Consider the following 22633-nt stretch of genomic DNA (forward strand, 5'->3'; position numbering starts at 1 on the left):
CAGCGGTGAGCGACGAGCGGTAGCCCAATGAGAGCCACGCTTTTGCGTGACATCATTAGTGAAGCATGGCTTTTATTGGGCTACCGCTCGCCGCTCACCGCTACGCCGCTCTGGTCTGTTGGCTCCTTATGAATACCAGGGCCATAGACCCAGAATTATGGCCGGTATTCATGAGTTGACGGAGTCGAATTTTGGAACGCATCCCAGGTGGACTCGAACTTCGAAGGTCTCGAAGAAGAAGAACAAAGGAGAAGAGAAGAAACTTTCATTTCAGCTTTTTGTTTCGTGGCGCATTGCGACTTTTAGGTTAGGTCTTTAGATCAACGAGATTAGAGGAGCAAAGGTGTCTTAAGATTTTCAATTAATTCTTTACGTTTTTTGAAGATAGAGTTGTAAATAACCATAGACTGAGGGATTTTTATTCAAGCGTTGTCAAATTAGAATTTGTTGAAGGAGAATTCGGATTTTTACATCTAGAATACAATTTAGTGTGGAGATACTTTTCGCCTTCTAAGTTTAATTGGAGGATTAAAAGGAGCAGGCATCCATGAGGAGAAGAGTACATCGAGCATATTTTATAAAATTCTTGTTTTTTTTAGTGACAATTACATAAAATGGAATATATTCAACAAACCTCTGAGAATGCAAAGAAAGGAATAATGTATGTATATGCATAAAATATATCCTTCAAGATATCTATTTTATACAAATATGTTTATTTTGTAAGAAATATATATATATATATGTATATAAAATTGTACAGGGTCGGTGTATGAAGAGTCCCAAAATTCTTAAATATCTTGAAAAATAAGCATTTCTTAAAAAAATGTTTTCTATAAAAATTATAGGGCTTTTATAAAATAAATGTTTATTTTACAACTGTTGGAAGGTTTTTAAATGTTACCATCTAATTGATTTTTTAAAAAGCCCTACAACTCGTATAAAAACATTTTTTTTTAGAAATGTTTATTGTCAAGATATTGAAGAGATCTGGATGATCTTTCGTATACCTTATTGTGTGTGTGTGTGTGTGTGTGTGTGTGTTTTATATATATATATATATATTACATATGCATGTGGGATGTTTCATAAAAAAGCCTTCATTTATATAATAGATATATACTGATGATGAGTAAAAGAGCTTAGTAAACATAAGTAAAAAAACTAAACTGCTTCTGAACAGGGTTGGGTAAGTTAACTTTTTTTTTTAACTAAGTTAAGTTAAAGTTAACAGCCCTGAAAATTTAACTTAATTAAAATACAAGTTAATCCATAATGAAATCAATTGAATTAAACGTTAAGTTAATAAAAAAAGTAATTGAAAAGTTAAAAGTTAAATTTAGTCTGAACAAACAACCGAAAAAAAGAAAAAGAAAAAGTTTGACCATTTTACATAATTTTTCGTATTTTTCCTTTCTCACGGCATATTTATTAAAGAATCTGGTTATTTTTGTTCGCAAACGATTATAACAATATAAAATTACTAAATTTTATATACTCATTATCCTCTAGCATTGTGCCTAAGGATTAACTTAAAAAAAATCAAATTAAAAGTTAATAGTTACTGATAAAATTTAACTAAATTAAGTTAAAAAGTTAAGAGTTTAAAACGTAACTAAGTTGGGTTAAAATTAATTAACTTTTTAGCTTTTATCTTTTTAATTTAGTACTACCCAACCCTGCTTCTGAAGTATAAACAATTTTGTATGTTAATATCATAACTGATTTATTGACAAGCTTTTACGTATTAGAGGCTTTCTATAAAAAGGCTGCGTTCGGTTGCAAGCATAATGCACATGAAATATTATTTTATCCTTGTTGTTCGCAGAGTGTCAAACAAGAATAAAATGATATCTCATGCGCATTATACGTGCAACAGAACAAGTAATGAATCAGAAGTCAGAAGCAAGAAATCGACCAATTGTCTAGTCTATTATTCTTCTTACGTTCGACTGTGATTGGTCTTCTGGTTTATGTATATATGTATACAAAAAATAAAAATTAATTTTACAATCGAATATGACTTTTTCTTTCGTAGTCTCTGTTGCGAATGTGGACTCCTCATCGAGCCGAATCCCGCGAATATGTGCGTAGGATGTCTACGTACCCACGTTGATATTACAGAGGGTATCCCTAAACAAGTGACTATACAATTTTGCAAAGGTTGTGAGAGGTACGATATTTAAAAAGGTTTCAAATATTGGTGTTACGTATTAATTCAATTAAGTTAATGTTATATGCTCATATAACAGGTATCTTCAGCCACCTTCCGAATGGATTCATGCTGCTCTGGAATCCAGAGAACTTTTGTCACTGTGCTTGAAAAAGTTAAAGGGATTGAACCGTGTGAAACTAGTAGACGCCGGTTTTATATGGACAGAGCCACATTCTAAAAGATTGAAAGTAAGTTTTACATGGGTGGTACAAGCAAAGTTGCTGGAATTATGTGTGATATTGAAATTAAATAGATTAAAAACTTGATGGATTAATATTTGCAATATTAGGTGAAAATTGGCTGATGAGAGTAAGGAATTTATCTGTCATATTGAATTTTATTTGTTTTATTCACTTTTTCTTTATAAAAATTATTGTTATAAAAATGTAATTTTTATAAAATGATTTATTATTTATATACAACAAATTGCTTTTTTCTGAGGAAAAATGTTTTCTGAATATATTCATGATTTTTCAAATAAAAAACGTGCAAGTGAAACATTCTCAAAATAAATTATTAAATAAATTATTATATATTAAAATGTACCTAATATTTGTTTAAATTTACAGCCTTTTGACTCTTAGTTTATATGCAGCCTAATTAATTTTTCGTTTTAATTTGTTCATAACTAAAAATATATTGCTTAATTGATTAAAATAACGCTAGAAAATGATACTTTAAGTTTCCAGAAGTATAAATTATATCAATATGTATGTTAATTAAATATATATATCAAAGAAATATTAAAAAGATTAAGAAAAGGACATATATTTACGTCTCACTCTTCCTGTAAGGATTAATTTAGATAATGATTATGCAATCGTCAACTCAATTTTAAATATTAAATTTTATTTCCATTTTATATCATATGTCATATTTCTCTTAGGTAAAACTAACTGTTCATGCAGAAGTAATTGGTGGAACAGTCCTAGAGCAAGTATTTGTAGTCGAATATATCGTGAATCATCAAATGTGCGAAGATTGTCACCGTACGGAAGCTAAAGATTATTGGCGTGCGTGTGTAAGTTTTCATGTGTGCGATTGCAGAGAGAATCTAAAAGAAATTCAAATATATCAAACAATTATGCACATATATGACTTTTTTATGCATTTTATATTGTTTTATAGGTGCAAATCCGGCAGAGAGCAACAAATAAGAAAACTTTTTATTACTTAGAGCAATTGATATTGAAACATAAAGCACATGAGCACACACTGGGCATAAAACCTATTCATGGTAAATATTGCGTTTTACGGAAACTTTTTTGATACAAGATTTTTTAACCAGTGTGCCGTAAAGAGTTTCCAAGTGTACTGTAAAATTTTTGGATCAAGTGAATAACAGATACATAAAATGTTCTTACTTTACAGAGGGTCTGGACTTTTATTATGCAAACGAGGCCGCAGCTAGAAAAATGGTTGATTTTTTAATGACGGTCATGCCATGCCAGTATCAACATTCAAAGAGATTAATTTCACACGATTGTCACAGTAATTTATACAATTACAAGTTTACATTTTGGTAAATATACACAGCATACATTTGCGACGTATTTCGATTTGTAATGTCTCCCTTTATCATACCATTTACAGCGTTGAAATTGTTCCGCTCTCCAAAGATAGCGTAGTCTGCCTACCACGGAAGCTGGCTCAACAGTTAGGTGGCATTAATCCTATTTGTTTGGTATATCGAATCACAAATGCTGTACATCTTATAGACTTTTTATCGGGACAAAGTAAGCTATAGTATAATATTAATTATTAATCTTAATACTTATTTAATTAATGCTATCAGTGATATGTTTCATTTAGTTGCTGAAGTTAGTTCGACTGTCTACTGGAGAAATAACTTCAATAGTATATGCGACCCAAAACAATTAACAGAGTACATCGTGATGGATATTGAATCAATAAAATACAAAGATAGAAAAAGTTTTCCAGGACAAGGAACTATTTCTAATAGAGTAAGTTTCCTTCCTGTATAAAATATTTCGACATTATGAGAAGTTTAACATGTAATTCATTCAAGACAAAAATTTTTAATAATTAATTTTTAAGCACATCATCGCGGACGTATGGCTAGTGAAAGCATTTGAATTGGGGATAAATGATAATCCAATTCACACACGTACACATTTAGGCCATATACTTAAACCAGGTGATTCAGTACTCGGGTAAGTTTATGTAATTTACAATAAATTTATTGTACACATAATGTAGGAGATGGACTAAATAACATGAACATCTGAAAACACCCGCTGAATACCTGTACTACTCGTTTTATAATAATAGGAGATTGGTCTATCATCTGTTTTTAATACAGATTCTATCTTTGTGTGGGAATAAAGTCATACATGTTTGAATAACAACGGCTACAGTGCAATATCATATCCTTTTTTTAGCAGAGCATCCAATTGCTTAAAAGATATTGGAAAAGAACTTTTAGCTTCTCACTTTGCTCTTCAAAACTACAAATGAATCGATAATATTTAAATTAGGCCAATAAATTGCATCGGTCAGGAAAGATATGGCTTTATTAAAAAAAATAAGAGTAAAAAGCAAATTTCTTCCTTCAACATCACTTATATAAGCAATTGAAAGATGTTCTATTAAAAGAATAGTACAACGTTCCATTGATAATTTATTTTGAATTCATTTATTACAGCTATGCTCTGAAAGACAGTAATATTAACGACACCAATTTCGATAAACTAAGTGAAGATTCAATACCCGATGTTATACTGGTAAAGAAGTTTTACGACCATAACAAGGCAGCTCGTCGCAAGGCACGAGTATGGAAGTTGAAACATATTACTGGCGAAGTAGCCAGTATGAGTACAGAAAATAAGTATGTTGAAAAACAATGTAAAAGCCTACAAATGTGTGTACTGCAAATTATCTTACAATATCAATTGCATTTTGCAGCGAATATAATGAATTCCTTGATGAGTTGGAAGAAGATCCGGAAATGAGACAGAACATCAATATATTTAGAGATGTCCAGAAGCACATTCCTGTAGACACTAGCGAAATAGACCCGAGCATTCCGCAGATTACTCTCGAGGAAATGATGGACGATCTTGTAATCGAAGATTGAAACACCTAAAGTTTGTGAATAAAAAAGTACATAATTGTAAAATATAATTTTGCAAGATACATATACCTGAGAAATGTACTCACGATCTTCTGTATGCATACACATTATAGCACGTGTAAATTAATATAAATATGATATACAGAAAGATTGTTACGAAATCCCAATATTTTTATGTATCTAAAATCAATTTATTGTCTTGACGATATATTTTATGCATCAATAAAAATATTAAAAAATAAAATTAAGTTGATATGATTTTTACAATTCAATTACATTTTAATGAAATTAATTGTTCATCCATTAATCATTAACATCGTTATTTGTTTGTGTTTAGATGATGATATTACTAGTATTAATTATATGATCACAGTATTAGTTCATTTATAATGATACAGTACGTAACAAAGACAGTAAATTTCTGTTATATAATTTACCAAGGCGAAATATTCTTACTATAAATATTAAAATAATCTGATCACGCGATAATGATAATGTTTTTCTTATTTGTCTTGTGTTGGTCATAATGTAGTATATTGATGGTTAATTATCTACCATCTCTATCACTCTTACATATTGAACCACGAAGCTATTTAAAAGCTATTTGAGAAGAAGTGGGGAATTATCTTAAAGATATAATAACACTGACACTATATATAACTGTTCAATAACTTTGATGATACAGTGGTGCTGCTATGATCGAGTAATCTCATCAACATGAAGTTCTGCAGATTACTATTGTTTTTTGCACTTTTCTTAAAAGTTGCAAACAGCGACGTGATAAGCAAGACAAGTATGACAAACTATTAGATAAAATATTAGAATTCAAATAAAGAAACAGCACATTTTTTGTACATTTAATCTTAAAGATTTGATATATACATATATATAATTTTTTAAATATACAATTTGATGTTTATATATATATATATATACAAAAAAATTATTAAATTATAACATAAAATAATGCTATAAAGTTTAATGCAATGTTTATGCTGTCTACATTATCCTATATAGTTGCCATTTTTGTTTATCTTGATAGCAAAACATAAATATCTTATTATTATATGTTCACATTACTAAAGGCCATGGCATATAAAAAAACGTAAGCAGTAAGCGAATTGGCCAATCACAGTAGAGACTGTAAGGTCATAACATAAGGCCATCCAACAATGTTACTGCTTACGTCTGTTTAAATTTTTTTGTGTGCTATAGCCCTAAGGATACCAGTACACACTTTTCACAGCAGTAATCGTAAGCCGTACCGTTAAGAATTAGTTCAATTAGCCATTAGCCAATCAATTACAGAAAGAGCGTACGGACCCTCTAAATAAAGGATCATTTATACTGGTCGTAATCTGTAAGAATTGACTAATCACAGTCGAGTAAAAGGGAAATAATCTATGATTAGTCAATTCTTATGGATTACGGCCAGTTAAATGATCCTTTAAGGTACGTTTTACGGTTAATTATTTGCGCAACCTGGACACTTGATAGAATGTACCTCGATATAAAAAATATAAAGGATGCGAAGCTCTTTAGTTTCCGTTTAACATGAAGTTCTTAGGCGTATAAAATACTTATATATTATATTTTGGAGAAACTTCAGAAACAAAGAGAAATCATGATACTAAAGACAATAAATCTAACGCTTTCGCATCTATTGAGAAAAATTAAATAAGACATCGATCGAGAATTAAATAGCAAGGATTGTACTGTTACTTAAATACATATATGTATAATTGGAAGATTTTTGAGCGATTGATGAGCGATTAAGAGTCCGATATAAATAATAAGTTAACTATACATGTTTAAGTAACAATGTAGTCCTTGTTCCTTAAATCCCGGAATGTTTTGATGTCTCATTTTAACTTTAACAAGTTTGTATCGATAAATATGATAGCATTATCGTCTTTGATCATAATTTCTCTCATGATCTCGAAGGTTTTCACAAGATAAGCGATATACTACTCCGTTTAAATAGTCATTTAATATGATATACAATTTGTATGTACATATCAGAACTTTTTCATGTTAGACGTTGAAAATAACCAAAATGTTTTTTTTTTGCTATCATAGGGATTATTTATAAGATTATTTATAGGTTCATATAAAATAATTATTTAAAACAGAATTGCTGTTTTAAAGAAAATAATAGTACACACATTCGTTAATTAATATATCTTTTACTGTGTGTTGTACACCTTTGTTGCAAAAATTGAAAGATATTGGTTTTATCTGTTTTTGCAGATGACGTAATATCACACCTTACACATGAAATTAATAATTGGATAACAGTAGATGAGAAATCTGAAGAATTTCAACGGTTAATCCATAATCTATCTCTTCCAACTAATTTGCTACGTAAAGATTGGCGTAGTTTCGACGGTGAAAGTAGCGAAAATATTTGCATAATATGTAAGTCTGTCCTAAATACTTTTATAGAATATCGTAGACAGGGCATGTCAGCGGAAGATATAAAGAGTAAAGTGATTAAAATTTGTACTTTACTGAAATTGCAATCTCCACAAGTCTGCGATGGTGTGGTAACTATCAATTTGGTAAGTGTAAGGTAAATTGAATTGTTATACAAATAAAATTAAATAAAAAATTTTGATTATTTTCATTATTATAATATCAATATATCAATAAGAATTTCTTCATAGCAATATATTTTTAACATCAATTATTTTTAATATACTCAATATACTATCCCTGATAAAAAAAAGTTGATAGAGAACAGTAGAATATCTATTTTATCGCATTTTATCGGGTTCTATAAGATTAGTATAAGATTTCTGTAAAATTCGGTTCAAATTAACGAACCGGATTACATATTCAAAACGATAAGATTTTTCTAGCGTTCTCCGTTAACTTTTCTTTTTATCGTGGGTCTGAAGCTGAACGTTTTATTTGCAGCCAATAATTTTGCATATCATAGATTCAAAGCCTAATCTAACAGCAGATACAATTTGCGGAGTTTTACTAGAATCACCGTTTTGTCCACTTGATAATAACGAGTTTAATTGGATAGTCAATATTGATGACGGTCCCCCAAAATTGATTAAGCCGGAAGAGAGCAATGAAATGATAAATATATTGCAAATAACAGATATTCATTATGATCCTAAGTATGAACCCTATGGTAATGCATATTGCAATGAACCAACTTGTTGCCGAAAAGGACAAAACAATACAAACACAAGCGGCAAGGTGGCAGGCTATTGGGGAGATTATAATTATTGCGACAGTCCGTGGCATGCCGTTGTAGACGTCCTAGATCACGTTACAGCTGAACATCAAGTACGCGAGAGAGAGAGAGAATCTACATATATTATTATAATATTATTTATAATTCTTCAAAACGGCAAGTTGTTTTAAGGAATATTAATTAATTAATTTGTAGAATATTTCCTATGTTTACTTCACTGGTGACATAATAGACCACGGTGTTTGGGAGACTAGGATCGAGGGAAATGTAGAAAGTCTGAACAAAAGCTATCTTCAAATTTATGAAATGTTCAAAAATGTTCCTGTGTATCCTATTTTGGGTAATCACGAGCCGCATCCTGTAAATCAGTAAGCTATCCAAAAAATTTTTACATATAAATATACCATATGCGATTAGTACGTACATACACACTCCCATATTTGATATTAATATATATAGTGTTGAACAATTCTTTTAGATTTGCACCTAGGACTATTACTAATGATGAGATAAGCACGCAATGGTTGTATAAACTGATGGCTGATTTATGGATTGGTTTCGGGTGGTTACCGAAATCTACACGTTCTACCATTCTACAAGGCGGATTTTATACAGTTTCGCCTAAAAAAGGATTTAGAATTATAGCCTTGAACAATAACGTGTGTTATAGCTACAACTGGTGAGTATCATTAAATCAGTTTTAATTGAGATACAAGTAGTTTATTTGTAGATTGCAATATCGTAATTAACGTTATCAATCTAAGATATTAGCCAATAAATATTGTGAATTATCTTCTGCATCACAACATATTGTCGCATTGATAGAAAAGTATTTATCACTGATATCTCTGACGAGATTGATAACATAAATTAAAGCAAAAATATTATTAATAATAAGATAAGAAGATCTACATTGCAGATCAATCAATGAGTTATGATATTGCAATCTACAAATAAAATAAAAATTATTTGTGTAACAATACAAATGAAAGAATTAACATTTTGTGAAAAACGATACGTTTGTCAATACGTTGCTTACATGGAAAAGTGTCGTAATTCTGACAAGTAATTCTGTTCAAATTTTGAAAACTTACGTAAGAAATAAGCGACAACACGAAAAAAGTATCAGGGCGCTTCAGGATTCGAACCGAAGCCTGGTCTCCTCCATATTGATAAACTTCCGTCCGGCCACATGGCACACAGCCCTAACGCTGATAGCTTCTCTGTTTTGCCTGTTTCCTTTAAATTTCTTACACTTATGACATAATTTTAAAGAATACATTATAATGGAATGTTTAGGTTTAGATAACGGTAACTTTTTAATAACGGATTTTTAGTTAACGTAAGGTATAGATGGATGTGTGTGACTTTTAAGTGAAACTGTAAATCAAGTTTCTTCTTAACTTTATAAGAGGAAGTAAATAACTTTCTTCTATTAAAGGTACAACATGGAAAAAATGAAGTTATGCATATTCACTACTCTAATTAGAACGTTCCAATTCGGAAAGAATTTAAAAAATGCTCTATTGAAAAATTGCTATTTTCTATCAATGCAGCGATATAGCAATATACATAATTGATTCCTTCAATATACATTGTGTTAACTCTATTTTTACATTATCATATATTTATTTTTAATGCAGGAAGCATATAAATTAAATATTTTACTTTACGCGGTTTTGTATAGAATCATTTCTACAGGTGGCTACTGTATCAACCGCAAGATCCTGATGGTCAATTGCAATGGTTGGCGGACACGCTTTTGCAGGCTGAAGTGGATAGAGAGTATGTGCACATATTAGCGCACCTTCCCCCTAGCAATTCGGATTGTCAAAATACGTGGAAAAGAGAATACATCAAAATTATCAACAGATTTGCCCATATTATTAGAGCGCAATTCAATGGCCATACGCACAAAGATGAATTACAGCTGATTTACGGCAGTGATGATAAAAACAAGATTAGTAACGTCGCTTGGAATGGTGGTGGCGTAACTACTTACGAGAATTTAAATCCCAACTATAAGCTTTACACTATTGACAGTAAAAATTACGTAAGTATTACATTGTTTCGGTAAAATACACGTTTCGATAAACTGTACATTTACATGATGGGCTAAACTCTATTATAGGAAGTCAAAGATTTTGAGAATTGGATATACAATTTGACTTTAGCAAACATTAACTCTGACCAACGGCCGTTATGGTATAAGTCATACTCGTTTAAAGAGGAATATGGACTCTCCGACTTGAAATACGATTCGTTACAAGCTTGGTTGGTTAAACTAGTGACTGACGAGAACCTGCTGAATCGTTACTACAGGTAATGTGTAGAGAATTGTGAATTATTGTCTGCCCAGTGTTCTATCTCACCTAACAATAATTTACTCAGGAACTATTATAAACAAGCTGAACCATCACTGAAGGACGAATGCGACGCAAAATGCATGAGAGCTTTCATATGCAATATAATTGTGAGCCTGGAAGATTACGAAACTATATGTAATAATAGTACTCTTGAATTTGACGAAATTTAACCTAATGCGTTATTAATGTAAAATGTAAAGCGAAAAGCATTTTAATTTAGAGAAAGTACGAGAGATGATATTTAAAGAAAATACTTTACGAAAAAGTTACATTCTACTATATTATTATATTTATTACTATATTTTTACAATAGCTCTTCATAATAACATTATGTATTTACAGAAACATAATATTTCATTATCTGTTAATTTTGTCTACTAATTGTAATTATTGTTGATGTTTACACAAACTTTTTATGTCTAGTAACTTTAAAATTGGTTTTCTTAAAATTTCATCATTTGGTAAACTGTCAAACAAACAAATCTGGAAAGCGAACAAAAAAGAAATTATTTTTTAAATAATGTATAACTGTAAAAACTGTGTCAAGTTAGCTTTAGCAAGTCATACATCGTGAAATAAAATACAGAATATAGTTATGCATTATTTCCTAAAGCTTTACCTGTTTCCTAACATAAATTAGAAGCGTTTCAATATGTTCCGGATTGTTGCATTCCAACTGAAAGAATCGTCTCCATAATGCTCCTGCTAATACTTTGTCATCAGATTGTATGCCCTCGTCGTAACCTATTATAGCAGCATTGAATTGATGTGATATTTCCTGTATTTGTTTATTTTTGAGTTTGGTTTTGATTAGCTGCAATAACATAACAATTATAAATGTATAAGTACATATACATTGTATAGGGTATTTGAATAATCGTGAATCAAAATACTACAGCACAAAAGTTTTAAAAAATTAAGTTTTAAAAAAGTTACACATACATTGTTATTGCAAGCAGTAGATTTTAATATAGGAAGGTTTAAATATAGCCAATATAGACGGTCATCTGTCTATGAATCGTGCGTGCGATAGTATTAGTAAGTGCACACTTCAGTGTTTAAACGTAGTCCATCTAAACATAGTCTGTAATTGGCTATATTTAAACTCTTTATCTTTACTTAACTCACAAATGAATTATAACTTTTGTTTAAAATAAAAATTTACAAATTGTTTCAATTAATTTTTTGAAAACTTTTTTACTGTTGTATTTTGACTCGCAAATTTTGGGACATTCTGCATTATACCAGGATTGGAAGAAACCCCGGGGGGGTTTTTTTTTTTAAAGCTCAGCCCACTGGTTTTTTAAGTTTTATTAGGTTTTACTGGGTTTTTTGAGGGGTGTTTTTGATAAAATTGATTATTTGATATTTTTTCACGTAATATTTAGTTCATGTTGTATTTATCATTATTTAATTACATATTCAAATAAAATTAGAAAAGAATTTTGTAAAAATATAATAATTATGTAAGAAGTTTTTATTTCTGGAAAAAGCTCAATCACGTGGCCGAAACATGTAGGACATCATTAATTTTTATATGATCAACTAATCAATTAATTTTTATATGATTAAAATATAATATACTTTATACATCAAGATCCGCGGTTGGTTCTTATATACTCTATATTATTTCATTTATTGTAAAAATATTATGAATTTTTCAAATAAAAAAAAATCCTTCTGTAGTAAAGATAAAGAAAGAAATGATACATTACATGTAAAAAATTACATATATAATATTACATATATAAAATAATAAAAAACATTCAGGTAGAATAAAAAAATCAGCTCAAAAGTGGTGAAAGTATATTATACACATTTTATAGATATTTAAATGTAATTTAGATTCAATTTCAAGTAAATTCATGGAAAGGAGGCTTATAAAACCAAATATGCATTAAAATAAAATTATATTAATTTTAAATATTACAAAATATTATATATACAAGGTAGTCCAATTAAATCGATCATCTTGAATATTTCACTTATTTTTAATGATATAAAAGAATGCTTCAAATGAAAATGGAACAGTTTCGAGAGGGACACATTTTGGTCACGTTGTTTTTTTCTAGGTGGAGGCGCCAAAAAGATATGAAGATCACTTCCACTTTTTTAAATGGAATTATGTGATTTTTTTTTAGATAATATGATTCCTCTAATTATTCTGCATATAAAAATATTAGGTAGAGATATTAAAAAACCAATAGTTTACGGGACATTTTACACTTTATTCCGACACATTTTGACATAAAACATAAAATATCTTGTAAACTATTAATTTTTTGGCAACTGTACCCTAACACTTTTATCCATAGAATAATAAAATGAATCAATTGGTGTGCAAAAAAACACACAATTGTTAAGAAAAATTATGAAATTTACAACGTGCAACTACGTATTTTTTTTAAATAGCAACTGTGCGTTTTCTCCATACCAATTGACACACCTGTATATATGTATATTAAAATTGGTATGTTAAAATTATATCAGTTTAGTTAATTTAGTATACCTATATTCATTAAATATTTATAAATATGTTCCTTTTATGTGTTTCTAATTAAAAAATTAATTTTTCTTATACAATCGCAATAAAACCCAAAAAAAATCCCTGAGTGTTTTTGAGGTGGATAAAATAATGCCAACTCTGGTATATACAATATAGGTACATATATATGACAGTATATTAAAAGTACAATCACAATGCTACCTACACCGACATTTTCTATCCTGGCTTGTGCGTCCTGCCACATTGCTGCTACTGTACTATTCCTGATAGCTTTTCCATCGTTCTCGTCTGCCATGTATCGAACCATTATCATCCAGACATGAAGCTCTGTCACCAGAAACCAAGCGAAGAACGTATCTGGCATGTTAAAATCTGCAAAGAACGTGTTTAAAATGTATGTAAGAGTTAGAATTACAATACACTTATAACAGAGAACTTACGTTTAAAGAAGAAAGGATAATCCACTTGACGAATTACACGTTCATATACCTTATAACCCATTTCCACATTTCTCTGTAATAATATTCAATTAACATTACCATCAATAACTTTGAATATATGGATATAAAGCCACAGAGTGCTTTTACAGATTGTAAAGATTCATAACAAGCTTTACAAATGCTCTCGTTTCACCATTCAAGGTTGAATGGTAATGAAAAATTTTTAATTACATATTTCTGGACGTCTAGAATACCGGTTTTTTTCAGTATTCTCGCAAAAAATCCTATCTTTGGTTGTAAAGTTTTCACTGCAGACGTACGGTGTTCGGATATTGTGTGGGTATTCCTAGGCATCTGTGTTTGTGTCTTTGCCGATAATAGCCTCATGGTACCAAGATCCCTATGTATCTGTGTTACTCTCTGGTTCAGTAATAATGCGTTCTGAAACAAGTGCTTGTTAATGGAATCGCGTCATGCATGCAGCTCCAAGGGAATAGTCTATTTCTATCATTGGTCTTGGTCAAATCAGCTCCTGGTCTATGTCTATTTCTATCATTGTAAATTGACTTTAATCTCTAATACTTAAAAATTGATGAATACAGTGCAATGAGCCAGGCATAATGTCATTTCAGTATTTATTCAACGTACTAATAATAAAATTACAATCCATTAAGATTGTATCAAACATTTCAGTTTACATTAAACCATCCTCAGTGGGGTAAAACTTCTAATAATGTATATAAGTCGTCAAGTCGATGCTTCAATAACAGTTATAAACTATTAACAGAAACTGTTGGTTTAATACATTTTTTCTTTTCCTTCTAAGTTGTAAGAATTAGAAAAAGATAACGAGTAAGTTAAATCGAGATTCAAATTAATCTACATTGTACATTGAATAAACATAAAATAAAGGTCTGATAGCAATCGTGTAACTTTCTCCCTAAGGCGGAAAAGGGGTGAAAAACTTTTTATATGCATAAAATTGTTCCCTTTTCCAGTTTTTGCTCTAGAGAAAAGTTACATGATCGCTACTCGTATGATGGCAGACGATGGGTACCTTCGACGAGGGAAACAACCGGACGCATCGTGCGACGGACATGTCGCCAGAAATAAATCTTCTTACGCGTGCTCATGCGTCTTCGTAGTTCGTCGGCACTCGGCACGTGACGTGCAAACGAACGGCGACAACGACATATACTCATGCAATCATGCACAGACTACAAACTAACGAAATCGAACGTAAGGCTGTCAATGGGTGCGTTCAGCAGAACGTTCGTTTTGCAACTGTTGGAAGTTTCCTTCGCGCTGATTGGATCATACTTTTAGATCTAGAAGAATGGTCCTATCTCAGCAGACAATGGCTGCGTTCAGCAGAACGTTTGTTTTGCAACTGTTGGAAGTTTCCTTCGCGCTGATTGGATCATACTTTTAGATCTAGAAGAATGGTCCTATCTCAGCAGACAATCATAAAACGGTTGCAAAACTGTTGAGTCTGCTGAACGCAGCCATTAGACCATGCATTACATGCGTCCGTTTTTTATCGTACTACGAATTTTTCAAGCGTGTCAATTGGCTGCAAGACAGAGAGGATCTCGGACCTCTTTGTCCTATAGCCAATCGACAGGCTTGAATAATTTGTCGTACGACAAAAACGGACGCATGTAATATTGGCCTGATGCTGGCTGCAGATCAATGCAGATGTTCGTGCGACACGCGATATCCAATGAGCGCGTAGCTTTAGAACGAGAACATCGGTAAAGCTGCACGCTCATTTGCGCTGTTGTCTGCAGCTAGCATAAAGCTCCATATATCAAAAGGTTTGTTCGCGTCGCATGTTCCAACATATTCCAACATGCTCCTACCATAGCTCCTACCCCGGATCTACGATAGAGTTTTAAGCAGTTTTAAGCCTTAAGCCATAAGAAATGGACGAATCACAGTCGATTATTCTCCTCGAATTCGACTGTAATTGGTCGATTTCTTACGGCTTAAGGCTTAAAACACCTATTGTAGATCCGGACCTACCAGAGAGAAGCCTGAGAGCGGCCACGCCCTTTGTTTGTTCAACGAGCGCCGACAGATTGATTGTTCGTCTTTGTCTATCTAACGGACCGAAAATCGTGGATATAGCGAAGAATACAATCAAAAAATCGTGGACATTACCGACGGGATCGTGGACATTGGCTACGTAGTCAATGTCCACGTTTTGTGGACATAGAGGAGCTTCGAAATAAGGTTGCAGCTAAATCCCGGGCGTGGCCGCTCTCAGGCTTCTCTCTGATGTAATAAGTATAAGGAATGAATGAAAGATGTCACTATTATCGAATTTGGAATTTAAAAAAGTCTACTATCGACCTCGATCAAGTTCGGCCGTCGGGAATGCTGGAGTGACCAAATTATTCCATTACAGAGTCGTATAAAAATCTTCGAATTGACTGAACGGAATAAAAAACCTTTTACATGATTAAGGTAGACGCAAAATTAGGAGGTGCAGTGGACCTTGTATTAAAATCGGAAGAATGTTAAAAAATTACATTTTTTAACTTTTTTCATTAGCATGTATCATGAACATCTCTCGTCATATTTATTTTAATAATTGATTAATCAATATAATTAATTTGTTAGTATCGAATCAGCTTTTTAAGGCCCTTTCCCAGTTCCACGACTCACGGTTAACTCTTAAGAAATTAGAATTTCCAATTCTAGAATTGGAAAGAGATGAGAAACAAGTTGAACCTCGGTTGGGAGTTAACCTTGAATCGTGGAACTGGGCCTTAGACGCTTATTTGCAGCAATGATATTAAATTGCTTATTAATTTAATATCATTGCTGCAAATTGATATTACTACTCCGTCAGCTTCGGTTTACGAAACTGTGTTTCGACACCGACAGATAATCGCAGTTAGCTTGAACAGGAAATTTTATAAATTTACAAGAAATACAAGAAATATTATTGGGCACGAAGATCCGCTTCGAATACGGCGTTCTTCACTCGTATGCGTTTAACATTATTGCATCCATCATATATTTTATTATAATATTATTGTACCGTCTGGTTTTTTTACAGTCAAATGCAGTCCGCAGTAAGATGAGCAATAAAATGTTTTTATAATAGTGGATCCAAATACGGTGAACGTTAAAGTTCACTTATCGCTATCCTTTTCTTAATTAGTTGTTAAGAAGAAGATAACCTGACTTTAGCGTTCACCGTATCTGGATAAACGGTATTGCAAAAACTCGATTCCTAATATCATTCTCGACTGGTGTATCGAGTCGCTGCCGCGATTCGATAGTTAAAAAATTTCAAATTTTCGCGCAACGCGTGATTCGGGGCCTACATCTGGACGAGGCGCGCACGCGCGCAGGACGGGCTGCACCCGTTCCCCTTTCAACGCATGTATTTCCGGAGAAGAGAGAATCCCGGGAGGAAGGTAAAAAGCCAGAATCCTCGTTATCGCCGCGCGCAATTATGACGTGACCGCGCTCACCGAGCGATTACGATCTGCCCGTCGCGCCGGCAACGCGCACAACGGCGCGGTGAAGTCGCCTTTCGCGAAGTCTCTCGCAAAGTCACCTCGCAAGCGAAATGCGAGCGAAACGTGCGAGAAATGGCGCGCCGCGCGCCCGTAGCGTCGCCGTCGCGGTCCAGTGGTCCTACCGCGCTGATGCGCACTGCGCAGACGGCCCGCGATTGGTCGCGTCGCTCCTCGCTCGTCCGAACCGAACTCGAACCGCCTCAACCAGCCTCAACCGCCCGCTCTCTCTGGCTCTCGCGCAGCGGTGTGACACGGTGTGACGGCAGATGCGCGGCAAACGGCGCCGAGTGAGCAGCTTCTTCTCTCGCGATTGTTCCGGTAAAACGGTGCCCCCGGTGCGACGCTGTTACGAATGACGTGCGGCGGAGACGCGGCCGTGGATCCCTGACGAGCGCGACGAGCCGTCGTCGTCGTCGGAGTCGGAGCGCTGGTGCTTCTATCAGTTCTATCTCGCCCTCGGCGAGACAGTTTAACTGTGTGCTCCAGCAGGGAGAGAAAGAGAGGGGAGGAGAAGAAGCGCGACCGGGTGCGACCTTGCCCTCGACCAGCTGCCGGAGAGTCCAGCATCACGAACGTAAGTCTGAAAGATGCGACAGATAGATAGATATCTTTATTTAGATGCGAGAGGAGAAAGAGGGAGACGGATGGCGAGGGAGGCAGGAGCATCCAAAAAAGGGTCGGTCGGAAGGGGAAGGGGAAAGAGAAGGACGGTAAGCTCGAGTTTTGCCTCGGCCGCGGCGGAGCAGGCGGAGGCAGGCGGAGGCAGGCGGAGGACCGCTTGACGCGCTGCGTCGCTTCCGAGGTCAACCTAAACTTCAAATTCTCGCGATTCGTTCGCGTACTTTTGTACACCGTAAACCTTTCGAGTACATTAGACGTCCCACCGTCCCAGAGGACGTCTCGCGTCCTAAGGACGTTTCCCCAAGGACACGTTCCCTTGGGCAAAGTGTGTTGTATATGGACTCGTCGACGACGGTCCAGTGGATTACGATGTCGGTGTCGCGCATCGTCCAGCGTCGTCCAGCGTCGATTCTCATCTGGAGACGCGCGTTGCCCGCTTTGTACCTATGTACGTACAAAGCGGGGAGTCTGTAAGCCGTTCTCGCGCATCTCGACGTTCCTGTTCCGTCTTTCTCTCTCGCCCTCTTCTCTCGCGATCTCGGAAAGTCCCGATGGGTCCTATGAAATAAAAGGTGGAGAAAACCGACGAGTTACGGAACTATAATCGCACTCGTAAAACCGAAGTCGCCTGACTCCCGAGCTCGGGTAGAACACACGAGTCATAATGATATCGGAAGGACATCGTCATGACACAAATAAGGTCATGTTTGTCATTTATAAGTTTACCTAACGAATATGCGGACTTTACGATATAAAATGTCAAAAACATTACTTTTATTAAAATCTCACATCAGTCTTCTGGATAGCTTCTTATCGTTAGTCTCCTACCGGATAGTTTTTACAAAAATACCAATGAATCGTATATATTTATTGTATGCCCTATGAAATAAAGCCTGTTACAACTCATAAATTCAATGGAAAAGTGTGTGGACGAAATCACTATCGAATAATTTTTTACAGTTTTTTGAGAATCAAAAACTGATCGAGAAGATTGAAAGCGTCTAAACGCTCGGCTCCTCCCCAAACGGTTCGCTGGAGGCCGCGAGGTGTTCCGATTCCGAGAAACGGAATCTCTCGTTGCCGCGAAGGTCGCGCGAATCGGCGACACGAATAAGCGCCCTCCGTGGGGCCTCCCCCTTCGAAATTGATACTTCCGCGCAATCACGACTCCTCGAGCGAGTGCTGCTCGTACGCAATTAATGCCTCGCACCACTTGTTGCTGCTTTTACTACCTGAACTGTGTGAACAGCGGTTACGAGTGCATTTCTCCACCTGGTGACGCGCGTTGCTCATCGTCGTAATCCTTATCCGAGACTCGAAAGTTTGTTTTTTTCTCGTAAAGGAAAAAAAGGATAGAATATTGCGCAAGCACCCTGCGGCGGCGAAGCTACCCGCGCGAGAACCGATTAACAGATACGGCTTGCTTGCGTTGCGTTGTGGTGAAATAATATATCTCGCTATGTGGTGAGCGAATCGATTTTGAACGAACGTGCAGTGGCGATACGAAGGAAAAAACAACGGTATGGCTAGACTCGATTTGTTTTTGTGTAAGTTTTTGTAATAAATATTCATAAAAGTTGCGCAATGCATTTAGCACCTCAGGTGGAACACACAGAGTCATGATGATACCATAGGACGTCATCGTGACAAATAATACGAGTAAAGGTACATCATTGTGACTTCTATGTTTTAAATGCTATATATTTTCTGCAAAGATGATACAAACAATTCTATGTACCTATTTCTAAGCTGACTGAACCTCGACAAGTAACGCTCGAGATTAATCTTGCTGGTTGTCGTTAAGGATTTACACATATTTTCAAAACGATAACAAAATTATGAAAAAATTTATAGATTATTCTAAATCACGTTTAAAAATAATACAAATAAGACAAATTTGGTGACGGTTTACTATCTGAATCATAAATTATTTTAATAAGTAGTTGTATTTTTTTTAATCTGTGCTCTAATAAAGATATATGATGGAAATTTATAAAATAAATCATAAAAATCTCAATTTTTTAATATAAGTACATTATGCATTCAAGATTATTTACATAGAGTTACATTGCGATGCATAAACTAATTGTCCAGTAAACAACAAAATATTTATTTGTTCTATATCTTTGGAACTAATCAGTGAATTGCAATGAAACTTTGCGTAAATTATTTGAATATTTAAAGTACTTATAAAAAAAATGTAAATTTTTTATCATTTAAAAAAAATTGTCTTTTTTAACAAATAAAATAAATAAACTACAAAAATGTGTTATTAAACAAAAATATAATCTTATTCACACAACTTTCATGTGTGTATAGTTTATTTGAAGTGTCAGTATTAAACGTACTTCCAAATTTAATTTTCTTTGAAGGGACCGTACGTGTGATACATCCTTAAATTAGTTAAATTGCAACACGGTAGCAAGTGATTGACGCTTCCTTCTGTACGAAGTATGCGATAAGTTACCGAATACTCGAGAGCAGATTGAGAAAAATTATTACATGCGCGTCGTAAAGTTTTCGCGATAAAATGCTTTATAGAAGCGTTCACGATTGATTCACTGCAATGAGATAATTGCTTAATCTTGATGTAAGTAAGCCGCCAAGGATGCGGTTATTCCAATCGACGCTCACAGCGCTCTTGGAATCATTTCATCCTTGTTTGCAAATGTTGAACAAGAACAAATGATGCTCGCAAGAGTCGTGAGCGTCAAACAAACACCATCTATAGTAGACATCCGTTATCCGCGTATCTCCGCGCGAAATTCCTTCGCGAGAGGAGATCTTGTCCGGAGAAGTTCAAAATTTGTCGATTTTATCGCATAGAATTACGTATCTGCGCGCGTCTGAAATGTCCGAATCAGTCGGAATCGACGACGCCGACTATACGCATCCCCACCGTCGACGGTTGCGACCAGTTGCGACCAGTTGCGACTGTCGCGAGAGCCAGGCAAGGTGGATGGAAGTGGATCTGCCCATGCGGATCTGCCCACTGTGCATTCGCGGCTTCTCGTTTCGTAAGTTGAACCTCTGTCGAAATGTAAACGTCGCGGGGCGCTTCGTCGCGTCGGCTTATTAGTGGATGAGTAACTACGTCATGTGACGTAATCGTACAGAATATAATTAAATTATGGCGCGGCCATAACTTCGTCTCTCGCTATGTACACTGTAAAAAAAATCAAGAAATTCAACTCGAATTGACGTAAACCAGCTCAATCTCAGAGTTAAATATGGCGAACTAACTGTCAGGTTGCGTCAACAAAAATTTTAATTTCCTTTAATATCTTCCTTGTTAAATAAACATTGAATTTATTTCTATAAAATATTTGTAAAATTGACTAAGTTATTATTGATGGTAAATGAACATAATTGTATTGTCAATAAAAATACTTTATGTGAGCACGATGAAATAAATCTGCAATAGAACAGACTGATTTTAATATTTGATTGAACTGTTCTACAAAGTAACGAGAACTCAGTAAATTGTTGATAGTAACAATTTTGAGGTAATTTCTACTTCGTTTTCGAGTGAAGTAGATTAAATAATTTATTTAATAGGACAATTCATTAAATTTATTTGATCTCGTTACTTTGTAAAATAATTTAATTAATCATTAAAACTTTCTACTATACTCTGAAAAACATGTTTATCGCCATGTGACAAGAAGTATATGAAAATGGTTAATGGTTTAACCATTTGACTATCCTCGCTTTATACAGGTAGATGTCGAATCTCTGTTACCAGTACACGCGCCATCTATTGATGGCTCCACAAAACGCTCTCTCGCTCTAAATCAAAGTGAAGTACCGTCAATAATTTATTGAGTTCCTACTACATTTAGGTCCTGTTACTTTTACGTTATATTCATGTTCATTTACCACTAATAATGATTTAATCAACTTTGTAAATATGCTTATGACAGTACCGCCCCATCATTGAATTACGTAAATAATTAGTTCAATATACTTTTCTCTCTAATCACCCTTGTAGTAGTTGAATGAATATCTAATATTAATACACTTAATATATATTTTAGAACGGTTAATCATATACTTTGACCAAAAAAAAATTTTTGAGTACATTTTACTACGTGAAGTTATTCATCTAATTAGTGAAGTTATTCAACTAATTAGGTTTTCATTCTTCTTGACTTGATTATACTTCGCTTAACTCAAATCGCGTAACCCTCAGATTTAGTTGTGTCCACTTTGAATATTTTTTACAGTATACAGGGTGTTTCCAAATTAAATGGCAAAACTTCGGGAGCGTGTAGAGGAGTAAAAAACTAAGAAAAAAAGTCCTATAGACATATGCTCGTTTTTGCTCCGTTTCAGAGAAATCGAAAAAAAATGTTTACATTTCTTGCCATATCTAGCACCGACATATTTGATTACATTTTCCACTTTCTGTTATGAATTTGTCAGTCGCTCTTTGAAAGCCTTTAACAGTAGATGAATTTTGTCTTTTGCAATATGCCGCGTACGTATTCTAATAGTGAATATGCTGATATGGTTTTTGTATACGGTTTCTGCAACGGTAATGCTTTAAAGGCGGTGCGAGAATATGCACGACGATTTCCAAACAGAAGAGTGCCAAACCGAAGAGTGTTTATGTTGACATTTAATAGATTGCGAGAGACTGGA

General features: G+C 34.1%; 4 protein-coding genes across 8 annotated transcripts in view; 3 read left to right on the forward strand and 1 right to left on the reverse strand.

Annotated features, from left to right (window-relative positions):
* Positions 1-262: 262 nt before the first annotated feature.
* Positions 263-5470, forward strand: Nmd3 (60S ribosomal export protein NMD3). Of its 3 annotated transcripts, none has more exons than XM_018460150.1 (12): positions 263-343; positions 600-661; positions 2039-2173; positions 2253-2403; positions 3102-3236; positions 3344-3452; positions 3587-3737; positions 3809-3951; positions 4028-4179; positions 4274-4389; positions 4881-5063; positions 5141-5470. In XM_018460150.1, exons 2-12 carry the CDS (start codon positions 615-617, stop codon positions 5310-5312), a joined length of 1494 nt encoding a protein of 497 aa, XP_018315652.1. In that variant the 5' UTR covers positions 263-343; positions 600-614; the 3' UTR covers positions 5313-5470. The 3 variants fall into 3 exon arrangements, with proteins under 3 accessions (XP_018315652.1, XP_018315654.1, XP_018315651.1); XM_018460152.1 differs by having other exon boundaries at positions 289-306; XM_018460149.1 differs by having other exon boundaries at positions 323-661.
* A 472-nt stretch (positions 5471-5942) lies between these two features.
* On the forward strand, positions 5943-11131 carry LOC108730442 (sphingomyelin phosphodiesterase 1). The gene is made up of 8 exons (XM_018460147.1): positions 5943-6102; positions 7560-7870; positions 8229-8612; positions 8716-8888; positions 8999-9199; positions 10222-10573; positions 10652-10842; positions 10912-11131. Exons 1-8 carry the CDS (start codon positions 6027-6029, stop codon positions 11054-11056), a joined length of 1833 nt encoding a protein of 610 aa, XP_018315649.1. The 5' UTR covers positions 5943-6026; the 3' UTR covers positions 11057-11131.
* Positions 11132-11244: 113 nt separating this feature from the next.
* On the reverse strand, positions 11245-15080 carry Uqcc1 (Ubiquinol-cytochrome c reductase complex assembly factor 1). Its single transcript, XM_018460157.1, has 6 exons — positions 14890-15080; positions 14064-14273; positions 13833-13905; positions 13598-13764; positions 11506-11700; positions 11245-11369 (listed from the first exon to the last, which is right to left on the reverse strand). Exons 1-6 carry the CDS (start codon positions 14929-14931, stop codon positions 11274-11276), a joined length of 783 nt encoding a protein of 260 aa, XP_018315659.1. The 5' UTR covers positions 14932-15080; the 3' UTR covers positions 11245-11273.
* Positions 15081-17614: 2534 nt separating this feature from the next.
* Tsp66E (Tetraspanin 66E) overlaps positions 17615-22633 on the forward strand; it is a 48071-nt gene continuing 43052 nt past the window's right edge. For 2 of the 3 annotated variants that reach the window (XM_018460167.1, XM_018460168.1), the window contains exon 1: positions 17615-17942. The gene's annotated coding sequence lies outside the window, so the exon portion shown is untranslated. The remainder of the gene's footprint in view (positions 17943-22633) is intronic. The other variant, XM_018460171.1, reaches the window with a different exon arrangement.

Source organism: Mycetomoellerius zeteki, unplaced genomic scaffold (assembly GCF_001594055.1).
Source record: "Mycetomoellerius zeteki isolate Tzet28-1 unplaced genomic scaffold, Tzet1.0 scaffold92, whole genome shotgun sequence".
Taxonomy (NCBI): domain Eukaryota; kingdom Metazoa; phylum Arthropoda; class Insecta; order Hymenoptera; family Formicidae; genus Mycetomoellerius; species Mycetomoellerius zeteki.